Source organism: Rhea pennata, chromosome 10 (genome assembly GCF_028389875.1).
Source record: "Rhea pennata isolate bPtePen1 chromosome 10, bPtePen1.pri, whole genome shotgun sequence".
In the NCBI taxonomy this organism is placed as follows: domain Eukaryota; kingdom Metazoa; phylum Chordata; class Aves; order Rheiformes; family Rheidae; genus Rhea; species Rhea pennata.
In genome coordinates this window covers 2252155-2264897 of record NC_084672.1, presented here as the reverse complement: position 1 = coordinate 2264897, position 12743 = coordinate 2252155, and the positions used below count along the sequence as shown (strand labels likewise).

At 45.5% G+C, this 12743-nt stretch overlaps 1 protein-coding gene across 1 annotated transcript in view; it reads left to right on the top strand.

Annotated features, from left to right (window-relative positions):
• Positions 1 to 9945, top strand: part of SMAD3 (SMAD family member 3) — a 78238-nt gene extending 68293 nt beyond the window's left edge. Inside the window, exons 8-9 of the mRNA XM_062583492.1 lie at positions 1827 to 1971; positions 5013 to 9945. Of these exons, the coding sequence (XP_062439476.1) occupies positions 1827 to 1971; positions 5013 to 5136 (269 nt within the window). The 3' untranslated portion in view covers positions 5137 to 9945. The remainder of the gene's footprint in view (positions 1 to 1826; positions 1972 to 5012) is intronic.
• The last annotated feature ends 2798 nt before the right edge of the window (positions 9946 to 12743 follow it).

Below are 12743 nucleotides of genomic sequence, written 5' to 3'. Positions count from 1 at the left end.
GTCCTGGTTACAGCACACACATGTCTAAAGTATGTTCAAAGATTACAAGGAAATCTGTTGCATCTGTCTAGGAAAAAAAAATACTTTTATGTTGGATACATGCAAGAGCTAATATGAGAGGATGCCTTTCAAAAGGGAATTTAGCTAGACTTATGAAAGCTAATGTTTTACAGTATATTTAAAAAACAAGCACTTTTATTCAGAAATATTTGGATAAAGATTGTCCTTCTTTAGATCTATGTACTTCAAGCTCTGGCCCATCTTAATGAGTGTCCTTTCTCAGATGCTTAGGAAGCAGCTGCCAGTGCTGCAAACATGACTTAATTCTCCAGCCACATCACAAGAGTCCACCCCAGCTGGAGTCAGCATCTGAAGACATAAACAACCCACATTTCCGCTGTAGATTCATCTAAGGCATATTTCTTGGACTGCAGCTCTCCCCCTTTGCCACAGTCTTTAGCTGCCTTTTCAAAATTATCTTCAAATCCTTCCTGGGTTTGAAGCACTTTCTTCATTCCCATGTTGACAGGAGCTAGCTTTTCCTCTACTCTCATGCAAAGCCATCAAGAGATGTGTTCCCATCCAATCCTGGAAGTCTAAAAAGCTTGGCAGCCTGCTCCTGATCAAGTTGTTTGCTTTCCTTGCCATAGCTCTTTTTGTGTGCTCAGCTTGGCCCTGATGCTGTTATCCTATCCTGTTTTCCCACCTTAAATTGCAATGTGGATGCATCTTTCCTTGAAACTTTCTGCAAGATACAGGTCTCCTGGGCTGTGCTCTTTTATGGTCACAAAAATGGGTAGCTGATCCTGCTGCTGCTGAGCTGTTGTTTGCGGTTACGCTTTGCTATATGCGGTTCGACCCAAAACAGATGACAGTATGCTGCAGCCCAACAGAGTATGCTCAGAAGTAATTTCTAAAAGAAATACAACTCATCATGGTCCAAATGGTTGTTTTTCAGACTTGGCCCATATGTAATCCCAAATGAGCGCTAGTTCTGTGCCAAGTTTCAGAACTTAACTGGTTTCTGAATATCTGGAAGAAAGCAAATGTAGCAACACTTTTCTTTCTTTCTTTCTTTTTCTTTCTTTTCCTTTCTTTCTTTCTTTCTTTCTTTTTTAAGAGTTATATATTTGTTTGTTTGTTTTACCCCCCTAGAAAAGTGATTATATTTCACCTTTACAACCTAAAAACAGCTGAGTGAGTTTTTGTTAGTCTTTTACATGAGACTAAACACCAGGGGAAAACTTCAATTTTAATGGAAAATTCTTTATCGCATCGTAGTCAAATGAGGATTATAGCAGGAACAGCTCTGCTACCAGCCTTTTTAGTCCTAGTAACTGGTTACTGGCTTGCCAGATGCAGTGTTACTTCGTAACTTCTCCATTACTTCTGCTGACGGACACCACGTAAAGCCAACACCAGTATTTTTAGTTGGCACATTCCTTTACTTCAGGCTCTGCAGCAACTGCCATTGTTAAGCATTATGGTTACAGTAGACTTTTAAATTGCGATATAAGGAAAATGATCGTAATGGAGGTTGAAAGAGGTTTCACATGGGGATCCTAAATCTGGTCTTGTAAATAGCAATGTACTGTCGGAGCATTAGTGTCCATCATTCTGTGTCCTGTAACTTATTTTTTTCCTTTTCAGCATAATTTTAATTCCTTTTCTGCAATGCTGTGTTTAAGCAATCTGTGTATGGTATCACCTGGTTTAGGGACATGGGAAAGCAGCATTGAGTTTCTTTCCATTCTCAGAAAGAAATGTGATTTCTTAATCTAGTTAGGATAATGCCTTGTTTTTATCTTTTCTTTTCCCCCCCACAGGTTGTAACTTGAAGATTTTTAACAACCAGGAATTTGCCGCTCTCTTGGCTCAGTCTGTAAATCAGGGTTTCGAAGCTGTGTATCAGCTCACCAGGATGTGCACAATTCGAATGAGCTTTGTCAAGGGATGGGGAGCAGAATACAGGTCAGGCCTTTTGAATTAAACCTGGAGCATGCTTGTGCTTACTATTTCCACTCATGTATTTCACAGCCTGCTGATATTGCAAAGCTTTTTTTCTTCAGCTTTCAAAATAGGGGGAATTAACAGAGTACTCTTTTTAATAATGCAAATAGGTTGTATTTGTTGAGAATGTGCAGCTGTCATATCTTACTTTTCCCATTCCATTTGCATAAAACATGCATTATGTGATATATCTGGAAGACTATGTGCATTTGATCCCAGTGCTGTACAGACCGAGAGTTTTTTTTTTACCTGAAGCTCAGAAGATTAATCCAAATGATCTGTGTAGGAGCAATTACATTTTTTTTCTTAAAATTAGATTTAAATTTGAGTGTCTCATGACTACATCATTTTCAAGGCAGGGTCAGTGTGAGCGTTTCCTAGAGATTATAGTTAGGTTTGATGTTTCTTTTATCAGGGATTAATGGGATCGAAATAAAAGATGAATTTGAAAATTTACTTTTGAAAGAATTGTTACAATAATTGCACAATTAGAGTTAAATTCCTCATCCTTTTCTTAGTGTCTACTGTAGGATAGTTGTTTAAATGTGACTGGAAGTAGCAGGAGACTGTGGTCGCTATTTTAGCAAGTGAATGTTGAGCGTAAAAAAGAAGAGGCAAATAAGGACGGGTGCTTGGGAGCGATGTGTTTATTCTGACAGCACAGGGACAGTGGGGAGAGCGGGGAGGACCGAGTGCTCCACAGCTCGTACCGCTGTCGCTCCACTGCGTTCATAAGCAAACGCCCCTAAGTATCAAAGAGGGGAAAAGAGAGTGTTTGGTAATGCAAGTAGAGGGGGAGAAATTCGTCAGAAAATGCGTGTTGTTTTACGAGAGGAAAAGCTGTCACGGATTTAAGCCAGAAGCGATTTTGAAATCCTTGGCTTTGTCCCCTTTAAATCCGTGGCCTTAATTGAGAACCGCGGGGCGAAGCAGCGAGGCCGCCTGCGCGGCAGCCCTCCGCGCAGCTGCCCGCCGCGTGCGGGGGAGATGCCGCAGCATCAGCTGAGCCCGGGCCCTGCACATTGCTCTCCCACTTTCTGCAGTTCTCCAGATGTTTGGAGTCCATTTTGTTTTGAAATTGTCCTGCAGCCGGGCCAGAGCATTTCGGCCCTGGCTCCTGGCCACGGTTCGTAATGAAATCCAGATGAGCGTGACTTACGGAAAGTCAACTATCTCATTAGAGTATTGTAGTCAGTGAAACCCTACGCTCGCGCTGACCGCGCCGGAGCTCTCCTGCTCCTTCGTTTCCTCGCCACAAAATACTACATCTGATCGCCTCCGTCAGAGCACGTTTATTTGTTGAGCTGATTCATAGACGAAAACGTTGCTGTGGGAGCCGCATCCCCAGCGCTGCTCCGGTGACGGCTGCTTTGGCTGCTCGGCCGTCGGAGCAGCCGGCCGGGGGGAATCGCCAGGGCTTTGGCGGGGGCGAGGGGGAGAAGCCGGCTGCGTGAGCAGCCCGTCACACGGAGGGTCTCCTCCGGCGAGCAGGACTGCCAGGACACCCGCTCCGGGGCCCCCACCGCGTCGCCAGCTCCGGCGACCGCCTGGGGGCCCTGCAGGGAGCTGCCGCCCTTTCAAGATGAAAGGCAAATAAATACAGATTTGGAGACGGGATGTGCTGTGGCCCGCGGCCCCGCGAGCTCGCCGGGGCCCCGCTCTGCCGGCGGGGACGCAGCGGCGGTCCCCCCGCCGGGCAGCCCCTCCGCCCCGGGTCTCCCCCTTCCAGCAGCAGTTTCTCCCCCAGCCCCGTGGGCTTTGGAGTCTCCCTCTTACAAGCAGCGATCCCAAGGACGGCTTCTGTGGGAAGGGAGGGTGCAAAACAAGGCTGTTTCCAGGCTGTTTCGCTCCCTTCGTAATCCTCCTCCTCCACAACAGCTGTCCCTGCCTCTCCGCTTGCAACAAGGCTCCCGCAGAGGACGGCGGGTCCCTTGCCCTCTTCCTCGCGTCCCTTCCCTTCCTCCCCATCCCTCTGCTTTTCCGCCCCGGGGGGGCTCGATGTGCCCCCGTTGGGGTCCAGCCTCGAGGAAAGCGGCAGAGCAGCAGCTTGGAGAGGGCGAAGGTGCCGCGTGGCGGTGGAAAGCAGGAGTGTGCTGCGCCGCGACCCACCAAGTCTTCCCTGCTCCGGCCACTACCCGCCGCTCCCGAGGGGTTTTGAACTGCACGAGTTTATACCGAGTTTCTGCTTCTCTGCTGAGTTTGGCTGCTCTTAAGGCTCTGCAGCAGCTCTGCTTGTCTTTATATTGCCGACGAAATGCAAAACTGCTTCCTCGCGAGTGCCCTTGTGTAGCGTCGCAGTACCGGATGGACGTGCCCGGTGGCGTCCTCGGAGCGAAGGGGGCCCTGGGGTGCCGGCGGGTCCGGCCTGCCTGCGCCTCCCGCCAGCTCTTCGCTGTGGGTGGACAAGATGCGAAGCAGCGGGAGAAGGGCCCAGCGAGGCTGCGCAGGGAGTGTGAACGGCTGAGCAGTGACCTCTCCCTCTCCTCCGCTGTCTGCTGGAACCTAAATCTGTGGTGAAGAGAGAGTGCCCCGATTTTATACGTAGAGACATTTAATGTATTTAGCAAACTGCCTAAGTTTCTGTCTAATTAAGAGAGGCCAGGTCTGCAAAATATACCCAAAGAATACTGCTTGGAGAAACACCCCTCTTTCTCCTCAGGGGATCAGATGCTGCCTGTTCTCAGAAATCTAAGCAGTAAATAGGTTATACAGTGAGTATCTCCATTGGGATCGTAAGAGATGTAAAGAGAAAAGGTGGGGTTTTGGCTGCTTCTTTTTTTTTTTTTTTTTAAGCTGGCAACATTGGCCAAAAGCATGTTATAGGGGGAGAGACATTCCTTTGGCTTAACATGCAAGACTATTGTCTAAGCAGGAAAGAATGCTTCAGTAGCTGTAAAATCTCTTCACATTTGTAAAGTTTGGTAAGTCAAATCTATAATCTTTTTTTTCCCCTCCCTCTTCCCTCTCTCTCCCCCCACCCCCCCATCCCTTCTTTCTTGTAGGCGGCAGACTGTGACCAGTACTCCCTGCTGGATTGAACTGCATCTTAACGGTCCTTTGCAATGGCTAGACAAGGTCCTTACACAAATGGGCTCCCCCAGCATTCGTTGCTCCAGTGTCTCCTAAGGAAATATCTCCTGGGGGTGGTGGTGGGAGACAGAGACTCTGGAAAATGGAATTGGTTTAAGCCTTAGCAAAATGCATAATAAACAAAATCCCAGTTATTGAAGTGATGAGAAAAAAAATCTGCTAAAAAGCTGGGGTTTCTTTGTTTTGTTTTTTGTTTTTAAAGTAAATGCCCATGTAAGCCACTTCACTGAACCTGTTAGCACTTTGGTTACAACGCCATGGGCCATTGCAGTTAGACTTTGAAGCTGATCATGGTGAAAAACAGGACTTTGTTTCAGCAGAGGGAAGCCGGTGCTCTGCCCCCCGGCGCGTGGTGCCTGTCCAGGCTTTCGCTCCGTGCTGCCGCGAGCACGCAGGAGCCGCTGGCACCGGCTGGTCCCGGGGTGGGGGGGCTCCCGTTTGCCTTGGTGAGCTCCAGTCACCCGTCACGCAGCGTCTCTGAAAAGCCAGATACCCTGGGACGTCGGGGCGACTCGTGTGTGTGCGATACTGTCTCCACCTGATGCACACCTCTGTGCTCCCCGGGATTGCGGCAGTTTGCAGGGGAGAAAGGACGCGTTTAAAGCACACGGGGCCCCTGTAATGTTCCCAGAAGGAGTGAATTTCCCACGCTGGACAACTAGCAAGGTGGCAGAGTTTGCTCCGTGCCTGAGAGATGCAGCTGGACAGTTATCTCGGTCTGGATTTACATGAAGCAAAAGGCCGAAGTTAAGGCTCCTTCTGACACTGCTGCAGCGCCTTTGACTAGCGCTGCTCCCAGTGATGTGGGAGCTCTTGCTAGATGAGTTAAGCCTCTGTTATTGTGCAGTCTATTTGCATTAACTACAGAAAGTTTGTATTTCCTCAATATGTCGAATGGTATTTGCCACTTCTTATGTCTTAGAGGCTTACTGAATTCAGTGTCCAGGTCTGCTCTGGTGACCGAAGTGACCAGGCCCTTGCTGCCGTTTTCAGGGAACGCGACCGGGTAGATTATCCCGCGCTGTCCCGTGTGACTGCTCGTGAACCAGGACATCTCAGACACCAAACCTCTGTTAGAAAACTTACTTCGGCTGATTAAAATGCTCTGAGATGTGTTTTTGCCTGGAGAAATTGGGAGAGTGTATTTACATATATTATAAAATGTTCATTTTAAATATTTGTTTGCTCCAGACTGTTTTAATATTTTCCCTGCAGCAACTGTCATGACAAACAACTTCCACAACTGGAAAAACCCCTAGCACTTGTTTTTATGGTTCAGATTTGCCAAATATGTCTCATAACTTTGTCAGTGCTATGCAGTTATCTGTTTCTTTATATCTATGTTAAATATCATGTGCATTTGTGCCAAAATATTAGAAGGGGAAGGGGAGAAAACGATAATCAGAATTTCCTATGGAAATCTTTTTTTTTTTTTTTTTTTAATGTATATATAAAAGTCAAACACAAAAGCTAGGTCTGGCTCTGGGAAGGACAGACTGTGATGGATTTTGCAATGGTTTGTGTTAAGGCTCGAGTCCTGCAACCCTTCACGCTCCTAGATGCAAACGCAAGCGGCCGCGCTGAGCTCAGTGGAGGTTTTCCTGCGTGCCAGGTTCAGAGGTTTGCAGATTCAGAGCCCCGCTCCCGTAGCAGGGTACTGACTTGCAGTATCATTTCAAACGCTTATCAGGAATTTCCACGTACCTGCCTGCCTGCATAGCGAGGCTTTTCCGATGTGCTTGTTCCTTTGGCAGCAGGCCATTTCTCAGCCCAGCTCCTTGGTTTGCAAAAACAACGCTTATGGACCTGAGACATCGGCAAGAGAGGGAGCCCGTGCTCGGGGGCACAGGACGGTGCTCCGCCGTTCACCCTGCTGCATCAGTGCCGCTGGAAGAGGTTGGAGAGCGGCTCTGCCGCTGGTTTTGCCCTCCAGAGCCAGTGCAGAAGGCTCGTGGCCAGCGTGTCTCACCAAGCAAATACAAGAACGCTTTAGAGGAGAGATTTCTTCCAGAAGTGAGAGCTGACGTTTTATAAATGAAGTTTAAATTCTGAGGAAGACTTCGGCGATTGCGCTTCTGAACGATACGGGCACTTCCGAATATCCTCCTGCAGGATTTTGACTGGAACTTTCTTTCACTGTGCATCAAGGCTTCTATCATAGCACTGGAGATTTTCTAGGATTTTCTTAGTTTTTGCAATGTGTCTGATTTTAGTTAGATCTCTTGATTGCATGGACTTGTGCAAGAAGAGCATCTGTATAAAATAGTATTTTCTTATTTTCTAGCCACTTAACAAGTAGCTCTGACTGTCACTGTGGACTGATTTGGCGTATACTTTCCGCTGTAGGGTTCAAACACAGTTGCAACCAAAAATCAATTCTGACTTTTGTGAAGATATTTGACTTTTTTAGTGAGAGAGAAAAAACTGCTGTGTGAAAATGACCCCAGGTTTCCTCCCTGAGTGTCTTTAAGTCGTATTTGCTTATTTTACTAGACTGTTTTCATTATCTACATAATCTTGGAGGAAGTTGGACTCTGTGGTGCCCTGTGCATTAGCAACAAAAATGACATCTTCAATTCCCGTGTCAGAGCATTTGTCACCCGTGATGGTGCGAGCAGGAGCCCTGCCTGACCGGGAGGTTACAAGCTGGGATAAGCCCTAACTTTAGTACAAAGTTTGCCCCCAGAATTGGCAACCCCTCCCCAGTTGGATCTGGACTTCTCTTTGACCCAGGCTTTCCTGCCCCAGTAGATAAAGGATGGTAAGGTGCTAACCTGCGTTAATACATGCCTTTTGAAAACAGGATGCAGATGAGGCATGTAAACTTTGGTTAATCTCACCTCATCATCCCTTAAGTAAAATGACTTCACATGAAAAATATAAGCCTGTCTAGCAGTAGTTAGATAAAATAGAGGAGATTATCCCCACTAAAGTATTAATTTCCTCTCCTCCCCCCTATTTGCCTTTCCACTAATTCATAAAAGTTTTACGGTTTCTAAAGTTACCTTATAAAGTCAAATGGAAAGTCCTGTATCGTGCAGCAAATGAAAAGATAAAGACGAGGGAAGGGTCTGATCCAAGGGACGTTCCAGTTGAGTCTCCTTCTGCGTTGCGCAGCCGGAGCGGACTGTGCGGAGGAGAGCCGGCTCCCCGTCAGCGCGCTCCGTCGTGCTCTGCGTGGACACGAGCGAAAAGGAAGCGGAGCCGTTTGGCTGTAGGCTGTTGTAGGCAGCAGTGCCCCAAAAGTGCACGTGGCTTCTTGTTGGTTTTGCTTTTTTGTCCTAAAATTTTATTAAAGTAGCTTTGATATGTAGCACAAATGTATGCAATCAAGCATGCCCTAGCTTAGATTACATATCTGTACTGGAATATCTTCTCATTTAGTGGTAGTCTTAGCTAGTTTTATCAGGATTTCATACATTTTTGTTACAAGAGTCACTAGCAGGAACTTTGACTCTTTTTAACTGTTGTAGCCATACACAAGGGCCTGGCTGCTGGCAGATGATATTGATGGCCTTGTGGTTTTAAATGACTGTGGTGATTTTTTTATTATTATTATTATTAATGTATTGAACGGAATTGCAGTGTGTATTTTGTGTTAAGCTTATCTTAGAAGTAATCCAGTGCTATCCACTCTGATTTAATTGCCAGGAATCAGCATGCGTATGTTCAAAGATGGAGAAACCTGATCATATCAAATTTCCTCAAAGCTCTGGCTGCTCATCTTTGCCATGGAAAGGTGAGGGAGGAGTAACCTTTGAGAAAGAGCTAAGCAAATTAGTTTCTTCTTCCCTTAAGGACTAACATACTGGGAAGAATGCAGAGGACTGCTTTACAGGGTGAAGAATATTCAGATCTCCCTCTCAAGCAGCAACTATTGGCCTCCGTACCTTGTGCTACTTACTACATGGAAAAAGCACAAGGGAGGAACAAGAGGACCGCAGCTCAGTGAAGGACTTCAGCTATATCACAAAACATCTGTGAGCTCTCCTAGTTCTCTAAGGTACTGGGTAGGTGGGAGGAACGGAGTATCACAAATAAGCTGGTAAGCTAGAATGAGAAATAATTAGTCACTATATAGTAGTTGATTGAGCAGTATGCTTAAGAAATTCCATATATGTTTTTTTATTATGTACATGCTTTTGTATTTATGTTGTCTTTCTGAATACTCAGATGAATCAAATATTTAATTTTTAACAGGAAGGGCAATTAAGGATTCAGAGTCTTAAGTCTTTCATATGTTCCTTTCTGGTGATTGCTAGAAATTAGGAAGTTACTGATGTGAGAACAAGAGACTCACCTCAGAACTGAGCAACAAACTCTAGCAAATGAAACAAAATAAGGACTTCTGCAGCAGTCTTTGCCTGAGTTGCTCTTTTATGTTTTAGCAACAAGTCAGGTTCCCAGATGGACCCTTGAATTGTGCTCTTCAGGTTTTTTCAGATTTATGAACAACCGATTGAGGCTTTAAGAAGACGACAGTACTCAATAAAAGTTTTGGTTCATCTTCGGTTTCCTCCAGTATGTGGATGCTAGAGGAGTCTGCACCAGTTTTTGCTGCCTAGATGCATCTAGTTCACTGTCCCAGTGGAGGCAGCCTCCTTCCTTCGCTCTCGATTGAACTGTTCCCCCTTTGATAGATATATATGCGCATGTTCACATTAGTGCTTAGATTTTCTTAACCTGAGATTGTATGTTAATGACTGGTGATGTCACCTACATGCTTTAGCTTGTTAAGCATTATTCATCTATTTTGTTACTAAAGGCCTGTACTATGTATGCCCTCTTATATATGTGAAACTGTAAGTTCTATTTTTGACATTTTAATAAACTTTGATTTGAAAACTGAGCCTCACGAGCAATTTAGTATATTGTAAAAATATGCTTAAGGATACAAACTCAAAGCATTTGGGTTTTGGAAACCAGAGATAATGCAGAGCCAGCAGGATCTTTAGGTAACTAAGGATGTTCCTAGTAATGTACGTAAGAGCTTGTTACAGGTAAGATCATCATTCTTTTTGTAGTCTTGATCATGAATTTAAGGCCAGAAATGGTACCTTTAAAAAAAAAAAAAAAAAATTGTAACAGGTTCTTTTAACTAAAAGGACTAAAAGGTGAGTAGAAGAGGAGCATTGTGGCTTAAAGGATTTGCCCTTTGCTTGCTACACTGATCTGTAGCTGCACTTTCACCTTGGGGTTGTGAATTAGGAAAACTGTTATCAGAAGCCTAGGAACTGCAGTGATATATTCAGTGCTTTATCATCAGTTAGTGTGTTGTCACGAGGCAGACCCTAAAATACCACTGATACCTGTATGTTGAGGACTGTATCTTCTTAAGAGCCAGGCTGAAGTCATGGTTTTGGCAATTCAGTTGTCCACTTCTCCTGAACAGAGGCACGCAGGTGGCTGGGCGTAAACGTGGTCTCCAATCCATAATGCTTTGGCTATGAGATATTCTTAAGCAGCAGTTCATACTGATACGGACATGCAAGTAGTACCAGTGTCAGAACTATCCAAAGATGCTAGTTAGCATGGTTTTGAACTGAAATTCCTTTGCTCCCCCCAGGCATAGAAAACAGCATAGAAACCTGGAGGCCATGGACTTACCCTCACCTAGGGGTGAGTCTGGGCCATGAAATGTTTAGCGTAGCAGCTGTTTCAAGAGAAGGCAGGTAGTACGGTCACGTGCCATACTTGGAAACAAAAAAGTACTTGCACGCGGCATCGGCTGGTCAGGGAGAGGGCAGTCTCCAAGCAGCAGCACTAACCAAGCCAAGGCACGCTTCGATCTAATTCTGTGAACTCCTAATGCTCCTCCTAAGGTTTCACTGAAATTCAGAGGTAAAATTTTTTGTTGTTGTTTTTCCTGACAGAGGATTTACGAGAAAAAATTTTCCACTTTGTTTTCCAACAATGTGGTAATAAAAGGGCTTTGTCCAGGTTTTATATTGAGGTTGCCAAAATGCAAGTGTGATGTAGTAAATCAGCTCAGAGCTTTTAAGCCCTGTACTGCAAGTTCTGCTAGCTGTCACCTGAATGTATCATTTCTCATTTCATGGATTTCAGTATCATAGACGTCTCATTTTCACTGAAAATGAGAAGCTGAAGCAAAATACAAGTTTGATAATAAAAGAAAAATGTAAATGCCTTATCCAAAAAGACATGCATCAGCAGTCCATGAAGGCTTCAGTTTAGGCAAACATTGGGTAATGAATGGTTGAGCTGTCCTGGCAGGAAAGTCCTCTTTCAAGTGTAGTTGGAGAACTTCATCACAGCTGCAGCCTGGCTTGTACAGTAATGCCTAAATACCAGACCATAATTGGGAATGCCCTGCTAGCAGAGCAAATACTCTGAAATTAGGGAAGCAGGGGTGGGAGGTCTCTGACTTGAGACTTGCGAGATGCTTGATTCTGTACTGAGGATTGAACCCCTTCTGTACGCTTTCTCCTGGCTAATGGACAAGGTTTCTCTCTCCTCTGCAGGAAGCTCCATCATGTTAGGCAACGTTTGCCACAGGCAGTTGGGTCCTCACTGCCTCTCTTGCTAATGGGAAGCATTTAAAAGCCAGCACCAAGATGCTTGAGATGGCGTTTCATGTTTGATGTTGCATCTCCAGTGTCACACGTTCAACCAGGACACTACAGAATGAGCTGGGGGATCTCTGCCTGCCTGCTGGCTTGTGGTTTGGGGAGCCAGTGCCCACAGCAGTGATGTCCGCTGCCTTATTAATGAAGATCCCTTCCACCTGTGGTGGTAAACAACATCCACAGGAAGGCTGCGACACCTCAGGAAAGGAAGTAAGTTCTCCAGAGCAGCAAGCAGGATGGAGTGAATGAGTGAAGGTAGCAACAGCAGGACTTGGTGCTGGTAGGAAGCTGCCGCACAGACTCCTCCTGCCTGGCCGGGGGCCCAAATCAGACTGGAGAGTCAGCGATTCTCGCAGGTAACGGTCTGGTGCAGGCTCAGCTGCATCGCTTTTCTGTTTTGCAAGGGGCAACACTACAGCCTCACGGGTGGTGGCAGCGATGTGGCCTGGGAACCAGTCAGAGTCTAATACCATGGTGCCTGCCTTAGAAAGCGAAGGGTGTAACCTTCCCTGTTTTGTCTGCCATCTGCTAATGTCCACGAGCCCAAGATACCATGGGAGTAATCGCTTTTGTCTGAGATCCACATTACTGTTATGCTACACAAGTAGCATTTTCTCCTTTTAATAATTAATTGGACACATTTCTGTAACCTTCAGCTTGAGCTGGAATTTCAGTAATAAACAATGGCAAATTTGGTGTTTGTCAGTTTAACTATACTCTCAATTTCTTACGTTTATAGTGAGCTAACAACTAGTTTGCTCACAAACCTCTATGCTTGCACAAAATTACAAGCTGAAATGGCTAAGTAACAGTACAAGACTCTAATGGCTTAAAAAGCAGAGCAGACTGTTTCGGGTAGGTAACAAAGTTGATACCAGAAGCGTAACAGAAGCAGCTCTCCTGAGTCAAGGAAGCAGAGGTACTGCAATGAGAAGGCACAGGAAAACTTCTGCATGTTTTGTCTTCATTTTAAGCTGGATTAGCAAAACTGCCAAAGCAAAAGACGATGGAGGCGTGTTTATAGCTGACGGCTGACTATGCTGCTCTAAGGCACTC